The sequence below is a fragment of the Ascidia mentula genome, chromosome 9 (genome assembly GCF_947561715.1).
Source record: "Ascidia mentula chromosome 9, kaAscMent1.1, whole genome shotgun sequence".
In the NCBI taxonomy this organism is placed as follows: Eukaryota; Metazoa; Chordata; class Ascidiacea; order Phlebobranchia; family Ascidiidae; genus Ascidia; species Ascidia mentula.
Window position 1 is genome coordinate 10,038,018 of NC_138574.1, and position 21,079 is coordinate 10,059,096.

The 21,079-nt window shown below is 38.8% G+C and overlaps 2 protein-coding genes across 3 annotated transcripts; one reads left to right on the forward strand and one right to left on the reverse strand.

Annotated features, from left to right (window-relative positions):
* Window positions 1–69: 69 nt before the first annotated feature.
* Window positions 70–3,561, reverse strand: LOC145913824 (GDP-fucose transporter 1-like). The gene is made up of 7 exons (XM_083001583.1): window positions 3,377–3,561; window positions 3,141–3,314; window positions 2,746–2,960; window positions 2,440–2,592; window positions 1,976–2,151; window positions 1,456–1,644; window positions 70–1,231 (listed from the first exon to the last, which is right to left on the reverse strand). The coding sequence occupies exons 1-7, from the start codon at window positions 3,436–3,438 to the stop codon at window positions 1,181–1,183; spliced, it is 1,020 nt and encodes a 339-aa protein (XP_082857709.1). The 5' UTR covers window positions 3,439–3,561; the 3' UTR covers window positions 70–1,180.
* Window positions 3,562–4,312: 751 nt separating this feature from the next.
* On the forward strand, window positions 4,313–21,037 carry LOC145913100 (uncharacterized). Of its 2 annotated transcripts, none has more exons than XM_083000637.1 (29): window positions 4,313–4,438; window positions 4,502–4,616; window positions 4,909–5,057; window positions 5,504–5,590; window positions 6,230–6,368; window positions 6,653–6,732; window positions 6,898–7,015; window positions 7,151–7,235; window positions 7,341–7,467; window positions 7,560–7,716; window positions 8,167–8,285; window positions 8,420–8,454; window positions 8,592–8,910; window positions 9,140–9,313; window positions 9,671–9,722; window positions 9,837–9,964; window positions 10,095–10,167; window positions 10,436–10,702; window positions 10,980–11,057; window positions 17,265–17,297; window positions 17,452–17,535; window positions 17,814–17,978; window positions 18,296–18,465; window positions 18,767–18,920; window positions 18,994–19,121; window positions 19,534–19,719; window positions 20,215–20,344; window positions 20,406–20,548; window positions 20,696–21,037. In XM_083000637.1, the coding sequence occupies exons 1-29, from the start codon at window positions 4,376–4,378 to the stop codon at window positions 20,705–20,707; spliced, it is 3,570 nt and encodes a 1,189-aa protein (XP_082856763.1). In that variant the 5' UTR covers window positions 4,313–4,375; the 3' UTR covers window positions 20,708–21,037. The 2 variants fall into 2 exon arrangements, with proteins under 2 accessions (XP_082856763.1, XP_082856762.1); XM_083000636.1 differs by having other exon boundaries at window positions 10,436–10,711; window positions 20,696–21,036.
* Window positions 21,038–21,079: the final 42 nt, after the last annotated feature.

The window sequence follows — 21,079 nt, forward strand, 5'->3', positions numbered from 1 at the left end:
GTCAACTCAGCAGTGATTACGCAAGAAGCATATGGACAAAACCAATTATAAAGCGACGAAGCTATTAAATTTTAATAATCTGTCCTGATGAATAATCCCCTGATGAAGCCTAGCTGTATCGCAGGTAAAACGTCGGAAAATAAAAGTCACGTTCATTGTGCCAGAAGGACAGATTATTAAAATATAACATGGCTGGCAGCAACAGCAACACAACATTTGCACACGTAATGTTGTTTGCAATTTTGCCGGATGCTGTTACTGGTGTTGTAATAGATCTTTTCGTCAACAACAAACATATAAAACATACGCGAGGTGTTTCTCGAACCTTTACACAAAAACTGCATAAAAAACGACAACTAAATCGAGACAATCACATGTTCAATATGGCCGAGGTGTTGGAACACATAAATTAGGGGTGCAAATTTCCAAATAGCACCCAGACGAGTAAAAGACAAAGTGTACTGTGCGGACAGAATCATTTCAAAAAAAAGCAGAAAGAGTCCCTTTTAGCTTTTTTCTAATGTTCGTTGGCATCAGAGGAACAAAGTTCACTGAATATGATTGGAATACCGGGGTCATATTCAGCATTTTGAAACTGCGTATACCCTCAGCAACAATACACAAAAACAAACACGTACTAGGAAGCTTGAATTGAAGACTATGCGTAGCAATATATATATGGCAATAGTTACAGAACCACGTCTGTATCTGACTAAACCTTGTCTTTTGGTACCACGGCAATGTAAAGCCACAGACAGAGGACTTTCTATTACAAGGATGACAGCAATTACATAACGTTGAAGAGTTGAGGCAAATTTAAAACGAAATAGAAGCTTTGATCGCCTGATTGTCAAAAACCGTGTTCGAATAATCAGTGAAATTGTTTGAAGTTATGCGGCGCATTCGGGTGCAAATTAATGTGGTTTGAAGAGCAACAAAAAAATCACTGAAGAAAATACCAAGAAGGAATGAAAAACAATGTTGAAGACAAGACACCTCAAAGGGCATAAACTTTAACTAAGATTTATGTGCTTGACTTAAACTAGGATTACATGTTTGCAAAAAAAACACTGACTGGTTCCATCTGTCTTGATTTTTGCACATCCACTACACAGCTAAATACACAGTTAAATTGAAGTGCGAAGAGTGATGTCGTCATCAAAACCGTGCTTGATGCATTTCACACCTTGATACGCCCACCCCTTTGTTTAGCTTCCTTTTCAAATTTTACCTGCATAAAAACAGCATTTCATGGATCAAGCACTTTATTGCGACAGAGGTAGTGGTCTTTGAAAAAAAATATTCAGATGGCAATTAAATGATTGTATTATAGTGAGCACTGCAACATATTGACAAGACACTACTTTGTGTACATAGCAAGAATGAATATTCTCAAATATTTTTGAATTTGACAATACAGTAGTAACAATATCATTACAATCATTTGTATTTTACTTTTTCATCATGATCCTGCTTCATCGCATTGCGGCGTACTATTGTGTAGAAAAACGATCCAGCCAAAACCATCATGTTGCTTAACCACCAGGGGGCGGTCTTCGGGGTGTGGTAGTATCCAACAGCAAGAATAGTTTGTGCGCAAGCCTTTGCCGTCCCACTAATGTTGTGTGTGAGAGGTGTTGTTACCTTAACAATAAATAAACAAGTTAAAAATAGTAAGTAAATGAAAATTACATGTCATATGTACAGATTTTGGAAGCACTTCGCAACACCAATACAAAATTCATGTTTTAGACTGCTGAAACAAAGAAGTACATACTACAGTTACTGTATTTAACCTAGGAAAAGGGAATCAGGTGGCGTGGCCGCCCACTACATTCAACTTTAAAGGTTGATAAATTCAACATTCACATCAGGCAAAAGCAAAAAAAAAATTATCCCCGCCAATATCGCACACATAAGCAGCAACTAAACACATTTAACATGAAAAAAGCTAACACAGCGTTAGCTAACATACCTGAATCTGCCATGTAGAGACAAATCCTGTCATGAACCCAAATATACCAACGATGATAAATGCCACCCATAGGTACAGGTTAAATACATCAGGAAATAGGTACACCTTGTACAAATCATTTGAGACAATCAAGACAGGTAGCAACAGGACACATGAGTTAAGGTTGTTGTAATAGCCTTTAAATAAGACAACAAAACCATCAGACTAAAATATGTTGTTTTTAGTTATATTGATGTTGCTTAATTGTAGTTGAAATAGATATCCAAAAAAACACAACAACAAATGACTTAAGGTTTTTTGTTATTTTACTTATTGGCTGAAAAATAAGTGTTTTTGTTGAGGCAAATGTTAAACTACATACTACAGTGTGCTTTAAATTAAAACAATGTGGCTTGGTTTGGTCACACCACTAAACACTTCTAAACAAAAAAAAGTTTCTAAATAAAGAAACCTTTGCGACCCACCTAACTTCCACAGGTTATTTTCCACAGAAGGCAACACTCGTGAAGTGAAAATGGCATTGAGGCTGACAAAAAAGCTGGCAATTGCCCCATAAGCACAACCAAGATATGAGAGATTTACAAGGTCACCTTCAATGGATATGCCAAGCATGTAACCTATGAACAACATAATGGTCAAACACATTATCGACACAGTCTCAAAACCTGTCTTTAGCATCAATAGTATATATATATATACAAAAGACCATTTATAGATAGTTAACTTGCAGTGTTCTTTAAATGCCATTTTGGTTTACATATAGGACATACCCATCATAATCAATCCACAGCAAGCAAGAGCAAGTGGAGATGTTGTCTTTTTAAGTACAATGTATGACAAAATAACATTAAACAGCGTAGTCAGTGAGCGACCAACATTGTAAAATGGTACCCCCAAGTCGCGAAGTGCCAAATTGTTGAATGTGATCATACTCACAAAACAGAAAGACACGGGTAATACTTCACGGGATACTTTATGATCGAACCTGTAAAAAAGTTTTGGTAACTGATTACCCAAAGTATTCTTGTGTTATCTTTTTACAAATGAATACCCAAGGAAAAATTTTTAAACCTATTTTTTAAATTTAGTTTTAATTTTACTATAGGCTATATGTACTGACGGTGTAAGTAAATTTTGAAAATGGTTGTTATTCAATTCTTCCAACCTTAACTTTGGAAATTTGCTGTTCTTGATAAACATTGAGAAGAAAGAAAGTATTTGACATAATATGACTGCAACAAAACATTGGAAAAATGTCACAAAGATAGGAGCATTCAATTTGATCTCTTCCGAATTTAAAAGTCGCTTGTTGAAAAACACCATTGCTATTGAAGTGAACCTAAAAAGATCAAAGTATTATCAGAGCAATCCCTGCAAATTTTAAAGCCATTCATCACTTACCAGTACATCGACACAACCAGGGCAATTTTTAAAGACTTGCGAAGAAAATTTTCCTCTGCCATATTGCGGTTTTGTCTTCTCACTTGAATGAATTGCTGGTTTGCTGCTTATGGATGTGATAAATATATCTGAAGGATATTCTTTGCACAGTTTATTTACCAAACAGTTCGCTACATACAAAACAAGCAAGCTGCAAAGAAAGTAAGATTTCAGAGAACAGTCCACAGTTACGTTTACTCTTTGCTCAATAAAATTCTTCTGACGTGTGTGCTTTTGTCATGCGTAAAAGCAACACGTGAATCCATTATTGTGGACAATTTTCTTTGCGAATGAGGATTTACATACAGATTACCAGAATTTTTTTATGTATGAAACGAAATGGAGTACCTTTTTTTCAATATACAACAATCCTTCACTTTACCCAAAATTTAAATATCACATTTTAAAATTGGTTGATTGCCCATGCAAAACGAGAAGAAGTTTAAGATCCTGCACTCACATGCAGGTACATATTTTTAAGAAAAACTGAAATTGTCTCCTTTTTTTCAAAAAAAACTTTAAAGCATAGTATCTATGACATTAGGCATGTTTTTTAATCTAATTTTTAATATTGTTTTTTTTCTTGTTTCATACTGTTGCGTTTAACGCGATGTTCACTGCAATACCATGTAAAAGCTTGTCACGGTGGTCGGACTTTCCGTTCCTATTTTTCTTATCGTTGCGCCATAGACTTCGGGTACAACTGTTGCTTGTGGATTAAAATATAAAACAAAAAATACATATTGACATGTTTTATAACATCAGAAAAGAAAATCAAAAAAATTTTTGTAATCACACTTCTTTACCTAGTAAAATTGCTTTTGTTAAAATCTTCTGGAACATTCTTTCGTATAGTAGGCGTATGTTTTATTTGTAATGCTGTGTTCTGTTGCATCCAAGTATTGTTTTAGATCTTAGAATTTAAAACAGAAATTTTTGAAACATAACTGAACAAGAAGTATGTTAAAGTTAACAGTCAAAACAATGGACTCGAGGTCCAGAAGCTACACAGTGGCTGACCAGGTACTTTTGTAAAGGTGTTTTAAATAGTTTTTATTGACTAATGTTCCTAATTCTTTTCTTTAGACAACAATAAGAGACTTCAAGCAAACGATATCGGGGGAAGTAGATATTTCACCAGATCGTCAAAGGTTGATATATCAAGGACGGGTGCTGTCCGATGATTTCAAATTGAACAAAGGTATATTCGAATGACTGTTGTACAAATGTATATTTGAATGACTGTTGTTCTTATCATGAAGTGTTCACTGTCACCAATAAAATTACTGTCTGGAAAGACACAGCTGATATAAATACAGCTAAATGCCAGATTGGAAAGTTTGTAGTGTTTGTGGATTTTTTTTTTGAAAAGTGTTAATTGGCCGGACTAGCCAACGCTTTGATGAACTAGTGTATTTGGTCTGCATGAACTCCTAATAAAATTTAAAAAACAGATTAATTAAATTTTATTTCATAACATCATTTTATTTTAGAACATGATGGTAAAGTTTTACACCTGGTCCAAAGGATTCCAATCTCAGCTACAACTGTTGCTTCCTCCACAACCCCAACTAGTAGCACAACTACCCAATCTCAACCAACACAAAACCAAAATCCCAACATCTTTCCCTCTAACCACCTGGTAAACCCAACAGAAACTTTTTTAGGGCAGATTTTAAATTGTTTGTTGTAACAGAAATTTTGAATATTTTGGTGGCTATAACTCCAAAATTGTCTGCCTTATTAAGGGATTTTTTTTATCTAGGCAACTTGTTAAACTACTACGAAACTTAAGAAATATTAAGCACATACCTATATACATGCACATTGCATGTGATAACACTTTATTATGACATCAGACTTAAAGTTTAATAAATAATAAAACAATTGTTCGAAAAATAAATAATAGTTTATATATATTTTTGAGTATATGGTTTTCAAAATATCCTTAATTTATAATGCAACTAACGTTTAGGCTTATTCATGAAGTTGTAGGATTTTTCAACCAACCAAATGCTTTTGGTTTTCTATTGCACCGCACAACAAGACTGTAGATAATATAATAAAGTAATAAAATGTTTTTTGTAGGCTCAAGTATTTCAACAAGCATTAGGTAGTCTTGGTAATGTCATGAGTGGTGGAAATGGTGGTGCTCCAGTAATCAGTGGGACCATGGTATGTACTTATACAATACTAAATTTAGATTGAAACAATGCATATCATACTTACAAAATTGATTCACATATTTTGTATATGCTCCTATATGTGTATATTTCCTAAATTAGACTATTAATTGTAAAGAAAAGCAATATTACATACAATGGCATGATTGGCAGGAACGCCCCACTGCGATTTTAGCTGTGATCGCCAAGCAAGGACCTGCACAGTGAGTCGATCCTGCCAATCATGCCATTGCATGTAATATTACTGCGTTATTGGATACGGTGGTAGAGACGTATATGTAAAGGTTGCCTGGCAAGTTGTAAGATTGTGCACCAGTGTACCTTGGCCACAATATACCCTGAGTGAAACCACTGAACTCCTGTAGCTCAGCCCAGGGTTGTGAGTTTGAACCTCACCAGGAGCTTGATTTTTCAAATCGCGCACCGACTTGTCAGGAAAAAGTGGCTGATCCAGCTAGGCTTCCAAGCCTGAAAACCTGATGATAGTAAAGAAAAGTATTCATTTTCTGCAATAAATATTGCTAGTGCATTTTACCATGGGGATGTATCTATATATACAGTGTTTGCCCCAGTTTTAGTTACCGAAAAAAACATGTAATGATTTAAAGCATTTTGTTCTGTTTTTTTTTAGTTGTCAACAGATGGAACCGGTGGTGCCGACCAGGCTATGAATTTCCATATCGAGGTGGGCCCTACTACCATACACACTCCTGCACCTCAACCAACTGCCACTTCTTCAAGTAGCTCTTCTACTCCAAATCCAGTGACATGTTAGTGGTTGTTTTTAGTAAAAAAAACATTTAGAATAAAGATAATACCTTTTCTACCCTAATTTTGTTCATGTAATATTGCTATCGCTAAAGTTGATATGTCTGTATTTTTAATGAATAAATATGTATCCTGTACCTAAAGGTTTGATCATGTCCATTACAATTACACAAAATATAAATATTCCTTAAAGTAGTATCTTGGATGAATGTGCAACATTCTAGGTCAGTCATAGTAATCACCATTACCACTGGTGTTTTATTAAATTGTTTGTTGGTTGTTGCAGCATTCAGTGCACCAAGACAAATGCTTGATAGAGTAAAACACATGCTTTTTCATCTCAATGAAGCCTTAACAGAACTTGAGGTAACTCCATTGCATGTAGACAAATTTTGATGATACAAATTACCGGTATACAAAATGAAAATTAGTTGTAAATTGTAACTTTTTAACAATGAAATGTATGTCAAAGGTTTGTGCGTAATTTATTTTAGGCATGATATTATTTTGTTAACTGTGTGGTTTTGACAGAATGAAAGTGACTCAATGGATGGTGTTACGCCATCGGGTAGTAATTTACCTGGTGATGGATCTTCCACTGAAGTTGTGTGTGCAAGTGAAAATGATCCGGAGGCAGCAGCTGCACCAGGTCTTTACCATGACACAATTTGTAATAGACTTCAAATCACTTTATGAACTGTATTTATGTACATAAATTTGATGTTGGTATTTATGGATAATAGTTTGTAAAAGGGTAGCAATGTTTTTTTCTGACTTTTGACAGAATCTGAGCCATCTGCTGCAACAAACTCCACTCCAACCACTACAACAACTTCATCTACATCAACCAGTTCCCAGCCACGAAACACGTAAATTATATGTGTTTTTGTGTTGATAGAAATAGTTTGTAAAATTTACCAGGGTGTTAGCTTGGAAATTATTTGTATTATATTTTGTTTTTTGGCACCTTTTAGTCATCCTACGTTGAAAGAAGTTGGCAAAGTGTACAAGGATGTGATTAAGGCAGATGAAAGGCTCATTCCCCATCTTGAATACATGTCTGAATTTCTAGAAGAGGACCCATTCTTTAGAAGCACTGAGGTATCAAAATAATGCATTTACTCTGTACGAATGCAGATAATTTACAAAGTTAAAAGCAATAAGACAGTTCATGTTAACACGTTTTGTCATAGTGTGAAGAGTTCCAAACCACATCTCGTCGTATGTCTGTGATTTTGAAGGCACAGCGTTTGCTCTCACACATTCATGGTGCTTTGTCTAACATGGCGATTCCTCTTGGCAGAACACCTCCAAGGAGTATGCTTGTGCGGGCCCAAACTCCTGTACAACGTAAGTCTAAAAGGCAATAAAATCAACTTTTTTTCCAGTATTGTTGGTTTCGCTCATGTATTTGTTCTGTTGTAACCTAGGGTTGCATTTTAGGTAAATTACATATAGGTAGTAGTTGTGAGTACTGGAAAGTTTCAAATATAAATTTGTAAATATGTGGGGAAAGTTTCTGTTTTTATTTGATGATTATTAGGAAGAAATACTAGCTAGAAGGGATTACATTTTGTTTCAAATAGGGCCTACAGTGTGTAATACCTCAACATTTCTTTGTGCTGTCTTTTTTCTTTGATATATATTTCTGAAATGCAGAAACCATGCTCCTAGTTTGTTTTACTGCGACAATTAAACTGTAACTTTCATACAAATCAACAGCTAATATTTCTGTATTTTATCATATATTGTATGCTTTGGCATGAATCAAATCCTACCTAAATTTTGTTTCAACATTAGCTGGGCGTAGACATGGTGTTCCACTCCACCCTCCCCCAGCAATGGGCCCAGGAGGTCCAAGAGCTCATCACCAGGCCGGACCCATGCCGTGGTTAGGCATAGCTACTCCACCTGGCCAGGTAACCTTCGTATGGTTATTGTGATTGAAATGCTTTTAGATAGTGTTTGACTATTGTTTTCAACACACACATCTTAGAATTGTTGTTTCGTTTTGTTGTGATTGGTTTCATCCCCAATGCTTGTTTCTTTATAGAGACCTGGACAAGTTCCACCACCTCAAATAAGAATGTAAGTGCAGTAGTGTTGTACAAGGCAACCACTATTTTCACTTCCATTTCTTCTTCCTAAAGTGACTGATAATGACAAAGTTATATTTAAATTCCCGGGATACCACTGCTCTGTTTAAGTTTGATTCAACTCAACAGGGTTAGAATGTCTGCCCCCATTGGTCCCGGAGGGTTCCAGGGCCCATTGTTACCATTTCCACACCCTGGAATACCCATTCCCTCCCCTCAAGCGACCCCAGTTGTCAGACCAAGTACGCAGCCAGCAAGGAGTGCACAAGCTCAAGCCTCGCCTGCTGTTGCAGCTTCACAAAGACCGTCTGTGCCAGTCACTGCTGCAGCCCAGTCATCTCAAAGTCGGCCTGCTTCAACGCCTGCTTCCGCACCTGTTGCTACAGCAATCAGCACTCCACCATCCGGACAAGAAATCAGTGTGGAACCTCTGAGATACAATATTGAGGTATGCATATTTTTTGTATCTATAAGGTGGTTTCTTTGTGGTTTTATTAATTGCAAAGCAACTTTTTTGATAAATACAAGCAAACAATACATCGCCAGCAAATATTTTAAATCGAACAAAAAAACTTGAAATTGTCAAACAACTTAAAGTTTTTTGCAAAATGTGTAGATTGATTTAAGTAACATGCCAATCCCAAATGAATAAACTGTTACCACAATGTCATATGCAGGTCAACGCATCAATCCAACCCTACATTCACATATCAGTGAACAATGACAGAGAACAGCAACCTCCTAGTAGCACTTCCCAGCCAGTATCACCTCCAACTACAGTGAACATATCGAGGAATGAGGTGGACTTCAGCACTTTACCACCATTTGAGCCCACTGTATCTGAGCCCCAGGTTTGTGGTTCCCTATAAATACTGTGACACTGTGTGTGCACTGTGAAATTATTCCAGAAAATATTTTTCCTGCTAAACTGTTTGGCACCTTTGAAAACAAATCATGTAGTATTTAGTAATACCTATAGTGTGTATTATCCACAAGAATTCCCTTTTTTTGGTTGCAAAATGCTTGTGCTGTTACTGTTATATGAAAAAGAGGATTTTTTAAAGGTATAGTTTACCAGACAAGAATATTTAAGGGAAAGATACAGATAAGGTTTGCATGATGATCCAAACAAACAAAATTGTGACACATTGGCCACAAATCAATACTTTGCAACCAGAAAACTTTATTTTAAGTCTGTTCAATTGCAGCAAACAAGATCTCAAGCCAGTGGTCCCATTCCTGGACTACCAACGGTCACAGGTGAGTTATTTGTACAACTTGTATGAGTAAAACTCTTAGTAAATGATTCTGATTTTACAGCAGCCAACAAATATACCACATAAGCAGTTTCCTAAACTTTACTTCCTGTCTCAGGTCCCAATGCTGAAAATTTGCGCAGCTTTGTTCTGTACCATGCTCAGCGACGCATACTGGAGGGCATGGAGCAGTCATCTGGTTCTCGAACTACCAATGATCAAACTGAAAACCGACCTGCTGGACATGTATGTAAAATTTAAAGAAAATATAATATTGTTTAGGTTTAACTTAGCATGGCATTATTATTGTTTATTGATTGAGTTGCACGAGCTTTGTATTTGTGTGGAAATAATGCATTGATATTCCCATTTATAGGATCAAATTGCTGAGGATGTTTCTAGCATAGTATCCCAAGCTGTCAACGATGCAATGTACAATCATTTATCAGGTAAATACTCTTTTTATAGCATATAATAACAAAGCACATTTAAAAACAAAAAAAAATACTGAAAATCACATTAAGGCCACAATCCAACCTGTTTTTCCTAAAAAAATCAAAAACGGATTTAGCGCATGGATTGAACTGTCCAGCGATGTGGTAAACATGTAACGGACATTACAATTTTTAACCTTAAAATATTCCCCTGGTCAAAAAATACTACAACAACGTACCGTCAGTTCAAACCACATCATCATTACATCACTATAATCTCCAGGTGCTTCGGCCCAACCCATCGCCATATCCAGCGACACTGCAGGCCCTCCGCCCGACGAATCTGAACACCCACCAGGCACCAAAACCACTCTGCGCCCGAAACCAACTTCAACCCAATCCAGTGCGCTACGTGCCTCGACGTCGACAACCCCGTCCAAACAGACTGTGGTGAAGAGTTCCCCGAAGGAGGAAAGTGCCAGCAGTAAAGCCACTACTTCCAGTCCCACTCCTATGTCTGTTGACGAAACCCTGCAGGGCGAGAACAAAGGTGATGGAGGTCGGTGTTGGTTTTGGTTTGTTGATTGTACTATCTAGGAGTGATTAAGGCTGACAATAGGCGATGTGTCATGTTTTTGTTTGTGTGTAACGCATTAATAAAGCTTGTACGTTAGATTTATATTGTTTATGTAAACCTTTTAACTTAGGACAATCTGAAACTATTTGTCCTGACAAAAAAAGTCTAACATTGTCATCTGGCGTTTTGTCTAAATGTATGAAATTGAGAGCGTTTTCGCTTGTTACATATGTGCTCTATGTGTGTTCAGATGCAGAAAAGGGCAAAAAGCTGAGCCCATCGGGCTTGAAAAAGATAATCAACGATGGAGGCTTCGGTTCGAAGAACAGTAAGAGTTTTTTGCAATTATTGTGTGAATACTATGGCCGTTGTTGTAGAATCGAAGTATTTCCCGTTTCCAGAACATGGAAATGTTATAAGGCCTTCATGTTATCTCACTGTTTATAGAACATTTAAATGAAGATTGTATGAAGATGGTTTTATCAACATTAACAAACCTTTGGAGTGAACATTGCCACAATTCTCCAAATACGGTTCTGTCTCTTTAACAATTTAAATTAGGTTTATTAGCGTTCCGCAGCCAAAGCGGTAAACGGTGATTTCATACCTGTGTTAAAACGATAATGTATTAAAATCCAAACACAGCGATCTTCAGACAGCTCAGATCGATTTATTTAGAGAAAAATATATTTCGCCTAAAACGGCATCATCAGTTTCTCCATTTACCAAAACTGCCAAAAAGGAAAAACAGAAAGGAAAAAAGTCAAGAATCTAACGCAAAAAGGTTACGCAAGCTAAAAATTAATAAAAACTATAAAAATATTCAGGTTTCAAGCATTAACTAAAAAATAATAAAAGTATGAATTAACTGCATGTGGTCAGACCTGTCTGTACTACTTTGCTTTCAAAAAACCACTGGCGCTGACACCGAGTGAGCACACAAACATACAGAAGCAACTGAATGTAAAAACAGAACAAAAGTGGAAGGGGAATGGACGTCACGAACTGCAGACAGGTAGGCCTGTGGGCGAACAGGTGTGACCGATAAGACTCGGTGAATGATAAGACGATAAAAACAGGTTAACAACACAGGAAAAGTCATCAACCCGTTACAGCGAAAACAAGCGCAAACAAAAACATAGTCCTACGGGCGGGGAATAGCAAAACAAACTATTTGCATGATGGTGTTACCATGGTTTGCACATTGATTTGTGCCCGTATTCTGTGCAACCATAAGTCCTCATATAGATCCAAACTCCCTGCAGGTGGTTTTTGCACGAACGTCACGTCATAGCAACTTGGCAATATGGGTCTTTGCTGGAATGTTTCGCTATGCTTCTTCAGGTAGTGGTTACCCAGCGCCGTAGCATCGCTATCTAGCGAGCACTCGAACTGGTACCAAGTAGACCTGTGAGCATTCCAGCGAGTGGAGAACTTGTTTTTCGTCTGCCCAACATACTGGGCTCCGCAGGTTTTGCACGAGGCCACATATATCCCATAGTCGCGACATGTTAGTCGCTGACGCAACATTATTCTGCCTTTGGGGGTACACAGGAAGGTAGTTGTGGGCACCATGGGCTCGTGGTTACCATGGTGCCCGCACAGCGCACAGTGGCCGCAAGGGGCCGATTGGCCAGTGTCCCGAGGCTCGGTGTGATGGGCAAGCTGCTTGTAGTGGCATAGTTTGTTAAACATCGTTGGTCCTCTCCGATAAACGATGGAAGCATTTGCCTGGAGGCTCAATTCCTTGGGCGAAAGACGCAGTATATGAGGGAATGCTGTTGCCCAGATAAGTTTGTGCAGGCTTGGAAGCGAGTCTACCGACTTGTTGTGGAAGAATCTAGACTTCCAAGCGCTGGCTGTTGCTAACACATCGCATGTCATCCTCACCGGGAAATTGGATTTCACAGCTTTATCTTTCAGCCACAATAGGGCCTTTTTGTAGTCGCTTTCATTCTCGTTTAAGCGCCGCATCCGTATGGCTTCGGAAAACACAATTGATTTAAACACATGGATTGGGTGGTGGGAACGCCCATTAAGAAAACAACGGTCAAGTGCTGTGGGCTTAGTGTGATTGGTGGTTTTGAAGCCCGCCAGTGACATGGGGTCGATAATGTGGCACACATCAAGAAATTCAACTCCAGTGCATGGCTTTGCCGTTGTGGCTTGGCGGAAAGTTAGTTCCAAGCCTGCGTTACGAAAGCATTCCACCAACTTCTGTTGTATGACATTGGTTGTTTTAACCCCAAGCGACACCCATATAATGTCATCAATGAACCTCTTAAATATGTACGCCTTGTTTATTGCTGTGGCAGCTTTGCAAACAATGAAGTGAACAGCAATGTTAGCCACCGATACTGAGTTATTGTCACCTGTGACAATGCCTTCTTTTTGGCAATAAAAAGAATCTGCATTCCTCAATATGGCGTTGTCAATGCAAAACATTGTCAATTCGATGATGGTGTTTCTTGCCTGCGCGGTGAATGTTGAGTGACCATTCAAAGCCGCCTTCAAAGCCTGGCGTATAATGGATCTGGGAAGGTTGGGATATAATGATTTTACATCCCCTGCCACAATGCATAGTTCCTGGCGCCGCATTTTCTTGGAGAGGTGTTGCGCATTTTCCATTTTCCACTTGTGGAGTTCTTCTAAATAATCTTTACTGTCCCGGCAATATTCATTTACGTTTGCCTTGCAGTAGAGTACACTGATCGGCTGCAAAATGCTTTCCAGGAAAATCGTAGTTCGGGACGTCGTGGTGTTTCCAGATGCTTGCACCAGTCTCACTGGCATCTCTCCAATACTGCAATGCAGCAGCTCTTCAGGTGCGAGCTTGTGGGTTTTGAACAACGGATACGCATATCCGGGTTCGTTGCACGCAAAGAATTTTGCTGTAGGACCAGAGATATGTCGATAGGTGCAACCATGGAGTTTGATGCCAGCCGTGTTATATAGGATGGTATCGCTTACGACTCCAAACTTGTGCAGCTTAATGAGCTTATCATCACAGGTGTCTTTAATCTTTTGCATCTCCGAACCTACTGTGGAACGCGTCAAGGGTAATTGGTGATACGCGGAGAATTGTTTTAACATTGTGGTGTTGTAGTCTTGTAAGTTCAGAATGATGATTTTCCCATCCTTGTCCGCCCTGCATATTACTATTTGTTTCTCCCTGGTCAATTTCGTTAATCTGTGCAAACTCTCTCTGAGATTTGAAGTCAGATTATTCCGATTAACGAATAGGCGTCTGGCGGATGTCTCCATATTCCTGACTTTGGCAAAAACCATTTCTGTGTAGGCTAGAACTTCTGCGCTTAGTTCACTTTTGTTAGGCCTGTTAAGCTTCGGTATTTTAAGCTTTTCAGGGATCGGCTCTTTGATCTCGTCTTCTTCACCATAGAGACTCTGCCACTCTACACGGCGAACATGTCTAATGGCGTTAACCCATTCTGAATGTTGTGTTGTTTCATTCCACTGCGGCGTTGGCACAAAATTCAGGCCATACATTAAGCCTGAATTTTGTGCCAACGCCGCAGTGGAATGAAACAACACAACATTCAGAATGGGTTAACGCCATTAGACATGTTCGCCGTGTAGAGTGGCAGAGTCTCTATGGTGAAGAAGACGAGATCAAAGAGCCGATCCCTGAAAAGCTTAAAATACCGAAGCTTAACAGGCCTAACAAAAGTGAACTAAGCGCAGAAGTTCTAGCCTACACAGAAATGGTTTTTGCCAAAGTCAGGAATATGGAGACATCCGCCAGACGCCTATTCGTTAATCGGAATAATCTGACTTCAAATCTCAGAGAGAGTTTGCACAGATTAACGAAATTGACCAGGGAGAAACAAATAGTAATATGCAGGGCGGACAAGGATGGGAAAATCATCATTCTGAACTTACAAGACTACAACACCACAATGTTAAAACAATTCTCCGCGTATCACCAATTACCCTTGACGCGTTCCACAGTAGGTTCGGAGATGCAAAAGATTAAAGACACCTGTGATGATAAGCTCATTAAGCTGCACAAGTTTGGAGTCGTAAGCGATACCATCCTATATAACACGGCTGGCATCAAACTCCATGGTTGCACCTATCGACATATCTCTGGTCCTACAGCAAAATTCTTTGCGTGCAACGAACCCGGATATGCGTATCCGTTGTTCAAAACCCACAAGCTCGCACCTGAAGAGCTGCTGCATTGCAGTATTGGAGAGATGCCAGTGAGACTGGTGCAAGCATCTGGAAACACCACGACGTCCCGAACTACGATTTTCCTGGAAAGCATTTTGCAGCCGATCAGTGTACTCTACTGCAAGGCAAACGTAAATGAATATTGCCGGGACAGTAAAGATTATTTAGAAGAACTCCACAAGTGGAAAATGGAAAATGCGCAACACCTCTCCAAGAAAATGCGGCGCCAGGAACTATGCATTGTGGCAGGGGATGTAAAATCATTATATCCCAACCTTCCCAGATCCATTATACGCCAGGCTTTGAAGGCGGCTTTGAATGGTCACTCAACATTCACCGCGCAGGCAAGAAACACCATCATCGAATTGACAATGTTTTGCATTGACAACGCCATATTGAGGAATGCAGATTCTTTTTATTGCCAAAAAGAAGGCATTGTCACAGGTGACAATAACTCAGTATCGGTGGCTAACATTGCTGTTCACTTCATTGTTTGCAAAGCTGCCACAGCAATAAACAAGGCGTACATATTTAAGAGGTTCATTGATGACATTATATGGGTGTCGCTTGGGGTTAAAACAACCAATGTCATACAACAGAAGTTGGTGGAATGCTTTCGTAACGCAGGCTTGGAACTAACTTTCCGCCAAGCCACAACGGCAAAGCCATGCACTGGAGTTGAATTTCTTGATGTGTGCCACATTATCGACCCCATGTCACTGGCGGGCTTCAAAACCACCAATCACACTAAGCCCACAGCACTTGACCGTTGTTTTCTTAATGGGCGTTCCCACCACCCAATCCATGTGTTTAAATCAATTGTGTTTTCCGAAGCCATACGGATGCGGCGCTTAAACGAGAATGAAAGCGACTACAAAAAGGCCCTATTGTGGCTGAAAGATAAAGCTGTGAAATCCAATTTCCCGGTGAGGATGACATGCGATGTGTTAGCAACAGCCAGCGCTTGGAAGTCTAGATTCTTCCACAACAAGTCGGTAGACTCGCTTCCAAGCCTGCACAAACTTATCTGGGCAACAGCATTCCCTCATATACTGCGTCTTTCGCCCAAGGAATTGAGCCTCCAGGCAAATGCTTCCATCGTTTATCGGAGAGGACCAACGATGTTTAACAAACTATGCCACTACAAGCAGCTTGCCCATCACACCGAGCCTCGGGACACTGGCCAATCGGCCCCTTGCGGCCACTGTGCGCTGTGCGGGCACCATGGTAACCACGAGCCCATGGTGCCCACAACTACCTTCCTGTGTACCCCCAAAGGCAGAATAATGTTGCGTCAGCGACTAACATGTCGCGACTATGGGATATATGTGGCCTCGTGCAAAACCTGCGGAGCCCAGTATGTTGGGCAGACGAAAAACAAGTTCTCCACTCGCTGGAATGCTCACAGGTCTACTTGGTACCAGTTCGAGTGCTCGCTAGATAGCGATGCTACGGCGCTGGGTAACCACTACCTGAAGAAGCATAGCGAAACATTCCAGCAAAGACCCATATTGCCAAGTTGCTATGACGTGACGTTCGTGCAAAAACCACCTGCAGGGAGTTTGGATCTATATGAGGACTTATGGTTGCACAGAATACGGGCACAAATCAATGTGCAAACCATGGTAACACCATCATGCAAATAGTTTGTTTTGCTATTCCCCGCCCGTAGGACTATGTTTTTGTTTGCGCTTGTTTTCGCTGTAACGGGTTGATGACTTTTCCTGTGTTGTTAACCTGTTTTTATCGTCTTATCATTCACCGAGTCTTATCGGTCACACCTGTTCGCCCACAGGCCTACCTGTCTGCAGTTCGTGACGTCCATTCCCCTTCCACTTTTGTTCTGTTTTTACATTCAGTTGCTTCTGTATGTTTGTGTGCTCACTCGGTGTCAGCGCCAGTGGTTTTTTGAAAGCAAAGTAGTACAGACAGGTCTGACCACATGCAGTTAATTCATACTTTTATTATTTTTTAGTTAATGCTTGAAACCTGAATATTTTTATAGTTTTTATTAATTTTTAGCTTGCGTAACCTTTTTGCGTTAGATTCTTGACTTTTTTCCTTTCTGTTTTTCCTTTTTGGCAGTTTTGGTAAATGGAGAAACTGATGATGCCGTTTTAGGCGAAATATATTTTTCTCTAAATAAATCGATCTGAGCTGTCTGAAGATCGCTGTGTTTGGATTTTAATACATTATTATTGATACGGTGTGCGATCGACAGCCTGCCAGGGGCCTTTGGTTTTTTTGATCCAGATTTGATTTACTAATCACATTGTGTTAAAACGACGTATATTCCCTATATTCTCACTCAGCTATTTAAAGGCAACTTGTTTCTATACAGGTCCCAATTCCTCTGCTCGTCCTCATACACCAGGTATGTCAAATTAACGTATGTGTAGTAATTACCAACACTTTGAAAAGCCGGTTCGTTGGGTCTCGACACGTTTTCGAAATTTCAAAAAAATCAATTCAGGATTTTTGCGTTGCAATAAAGCGAACAATTTCAATAACTTTCTTTTTATTATAAGCTTCCAGCGAGGAACGCGAAATAGACCCCAAAGAAATGATGGAAATTATCAACGACGAGATTCGGACGCGTGGCATTTTAGAGTGTAAGTTCAAAACAACTGCCTGTAACTGGAAGCTCTATTTTGAATATATCACGTCTCTCGACCCCTATATGATGTGTTATAGCATTACCATTCCACAATTAAGTGTGCCTGCACACGGGACATATTTCCATGTGCATTTAAGACATCTTGTTGTTACATTACATTCGATTAAGGTTTTAAGCAACACAAGATTTGAACCCGCGTTATCTTGCACTCGTTTTCCAGCCTGGCCAATCGTCTTATGAAAATAAACTTCCAATACACTTTTTTTTTGACAGCACCCCCAGTGGCAATACCCCCCAAAACGGTACAGGAAAAAGCTCGCGACATAATTGGTGAAATCACGTATGACATGCCCGTACCATTAGGCACCACTGTTTCAATGAACGATCTTGCAAGGCAGATGGGATACGATTTTCCTAGTCTTGACCATCCGCGAGCACGTAAGGATTAAAAATCGAACTCAAGTGCTGAGTTGTAATACTATGTTAGCTCCTATGTTGATTCATGGGTTTCCTATATTTCAACGGCTGGCCCGCTGGCGTATCATCAAAATGCTGTGGAACAGTAATCTATCAGAATGTTTTTTTTTTATTGCAGAAATTTAAATAAAAAAAAATCGTAACGAACCCAGTTAAAAGGATATGAGCAGTTTCGTGCAATTTTCTGTGACAAGCCCGCTTAATCAACTACAATTATATCTACGAAATTTCCTGCAATTTGTCGCTGTCGCCGCCAAAACAACTTTTTTTGATTGCAGATTTGCCAGAGAAGATCATGATCTTGATCGGCGAGCAAGTGACCAATGATGAGGTGTACGAGTACTTCCAGGGCAACGTGGCCCCCCTTGACAAGATAAGGGATACTCTGCGCGAATTCCTTTCCAAAGAGTTTTTTAACGGATGCACTCCCACACGAGACGATATTAAGGTTCGTTCTCAAAATTGTCGATTTCCACATACATTGAGTCTGTTTTTTCGGGAAAAAATACGTAAAACATAAATTTCTCCGAAAAAATATGGAGAACGTCATTGTTTTGATGTAGCAAATCAGCTATTCTTTAAAACTTTTGCTTGTGCGGAAAAAAAAATATTGCCTGTTGTTAATGAAAAGATACCATACAAATGCAGCGAGTTCTATAAGGCGTTATAACATCACATATAAACCAGTGGCACCACGCAAACATTTGGATTTCGTTCTATTTTAAATCCTCGAAATTATCTACACACAGATGGCGACCGAAATATTTTCCGAATCTTACCGTCCGACTTTGGTGAGATTTTTCAGTCCGGCCAAATCCACGCCGTTGTACGACCTCGTGGAATCCAACCTCGCTCTTCATCGTCATTTTGTCCAGAGGGCAATGGATCGAATTTTTTTTGCCGGTAAGTAGCTCAGAACGGCCGTTTGGCTAATAAAAAAGTCGGACTGTGTGACCTTGTTTCATTTTTTTGACAGACGATGATGACTTCAGCAAGTCCCTGAACTACCAGATTCGATTCACCTTTGCAGCGTGGGTAAAGTTGAACGAATACCTGTTAGATGGGCACAGAATGGATTTTGCTAAGCTCTTGTTGTTAACTGATGTAAGTTTTTGTTGTCACCTAAAAGCGAATGTAATCTGTATGGCTTTCTGTTTGCAATTGTCATATATTTAGTACCATGTATTGGTAAGGATAAGGACTAACATACAATTGCAGATTCTGCAGAATCACACCATTGACTACAACTGAAATGTTGTATTTCAACCACTTGCCCAGCCATTTCTTTATTATAAGCAAAGTGGAGCCAAAAATATGATTTCTGCGAGCTGCAGACAGATGGCCTGACCGTGTGGTCAGCAAAGTAGTCTAGAAGAGTTACACGTCGAAACAGTGGCCATCTGTCTGCCCCTCACAGCTTAATTGTCCATAACATTTTTGCACCAAAGTGCATCGCAACACATCAATATTGATTAATAAATCATTTAAAATTGAATTGCCTATCCTTTTTGTACAGGACATCAACAAAAAAAGGAGAGACCCTCTCACAATCTTATGTTTGGGAATGTTGCGTCCTGATGACAGAAAAACTCACCCACTCCTGCTTATGCTCGAAGCTCTTTCCAACTTCATGAATGTAACCTCTGATGAAATGAAGCAGTTTTTGGTTCCATGCAAAAAATACGTAGATAATATGGTTCCAGTAAGTGTAGCTCGATTCAAATGAACTTTGAAATTTATATCGTTAAGTTGCATGGCATCTACAAAGTACCTCCAGTTGCATCTGCTTCTGAAAGCCTGTTCTATGCCAGATGCTTTTATAAGTAAATTAAATACAAGTTAAAACTGTACCTAAAAAAACGACTTAGTTGTGTATATAATTATAGTTCCATTGGCTCATAATCATGATCACAAATTTGTATTAGGTTAAATAACTAATTTATTACATTTACTAAACAGTTCTATTTATATGTGATTTGGAAATCACCTGCAAATATAGTTGTAATATATAAATCATACATAAATTTAAAATCCAGTTTATTCTTGCATTACCGACTCATGAGACATGTTTTTACATAAATATAATTTAATTTTAGTAATGCTAAGCACATCACCAGGCCATTGAAAACTGGATGATTTTATACAAGTTCAAGGTACCAGAAGTCGGCATAATTAACCCTTTATATTGGCATTACAGTTGACTGATATCATTGTGGGAAAAAATGGTGAAATATCTGTGAAATCCAAATCGGGAGATGTATCGGTTTTAGCTAAAAATGATTCTTCCAAATCTTCTACTTCAAAAGATGTGCCTTCCACATCATCTGGTGATTGTCTAGACTTTTTTATTTTCTAGCGTGAATCTAAATTTAATTTTTGCCTCTCAAGCTGATATGCAGTGGAAAAATGAGGTACCCAAAGATTGGGTGGACACAATCGTTGGAGATATTGAAAAACAGAAGACAATGCCACCTCAGCAGCCATTTAGCGAAGCTTATTTAGCAGGCATGCCAGCCAGCAAACGTAGAAAGGTATTTTTTTACCTTTTATATATGTTAAGCTAAATAAAAAGAATTTGTAGAAGTATCAGATCTTAAGGCATGAAAATAATGTTTTTGTATCCAATATATTCCATTTTCATATTAGAGTTTAGGATAACTTTTAGTTTTTGTTTTCAGATTGTCTCCTAACCAACCTGTTTTGAATTCGCTGTCAATGGGATTCAGCTTTGAAAGAAAAGATAATACTGTGTTCTTCAAAAGCCACATAATCATCTGACAATTTAAGTTATCCCAAGATTTTCTAAATCTTGTGTGAATGTTTTACGGTGGCTGGCAAGTTTTGTGTTAGGTGGACTTTTATGGTCATTTCCTTTGTATTATTTAACAGCCTCCTTGTGTATCGTGCTACTGGAAATAAATATTTCTTATTTTAAACTGTTTATAATCTCACCCACATTTCTCACAGAAGTGATTTTACCATGTACTTACGAAATAAAAGTTGTTGGATGGGTAATAAAAGCGAACAAAAAATGTATGATAGTGCACTACATAATTGCATAT

What these genes read in the sequence shown, in the direction of transcription:
- LOC145913824 (XM_083001583.1), bottom strand. Translation starts at nt 3,438, where the DNA reads ATGGCAGAGGAAAATTTTCTTCGCAAGTCTTTAAAAATTGCCCTGGTT. An exon ending in CTGTGGATTGATTATGATGG is followed by an intron (nt 2,593 to 2,745) that starts GTATGTCCTATA and finishes TGTTGTTCATAG; the next exon opens with GTTACATGCTTGGCATATCC. An exon ending in AAATAACCTGTGGAAGTTAG is followed by an intron (nt 2,152 to 2,439) that starts GTGGGTCGCAAA and finishes TCTTATTTAAAG; the next exon opens with GCTATTACAACAACCTTAAC.
- LOC145913100 (XM_083000636.1), top strand. Translation starts at nt 4,376, where the DNA reads ATGTTAAAGTTAACAGTCAAAACAATGGACTCGAGGTCCAGAAGCTAC. An exon ending in CAGTAATCAGTGGGACCATG is followed by an intron (nt 5,591 to 6,229) that starts GTATGTACTTAT and finishes GTTTTTTTTTAG; the next exon opens with TTGTCAACAGATGGAACCGG. An exon ending in CCACCACCTCAAATAAGAAT is followed by an intron (nt 8,455 to 8,591) that starts GTAAGTGCAGTA and finishes TCAACTCAACAG; the next exon opens with GGTTAGAATGTCTGCCCCCA.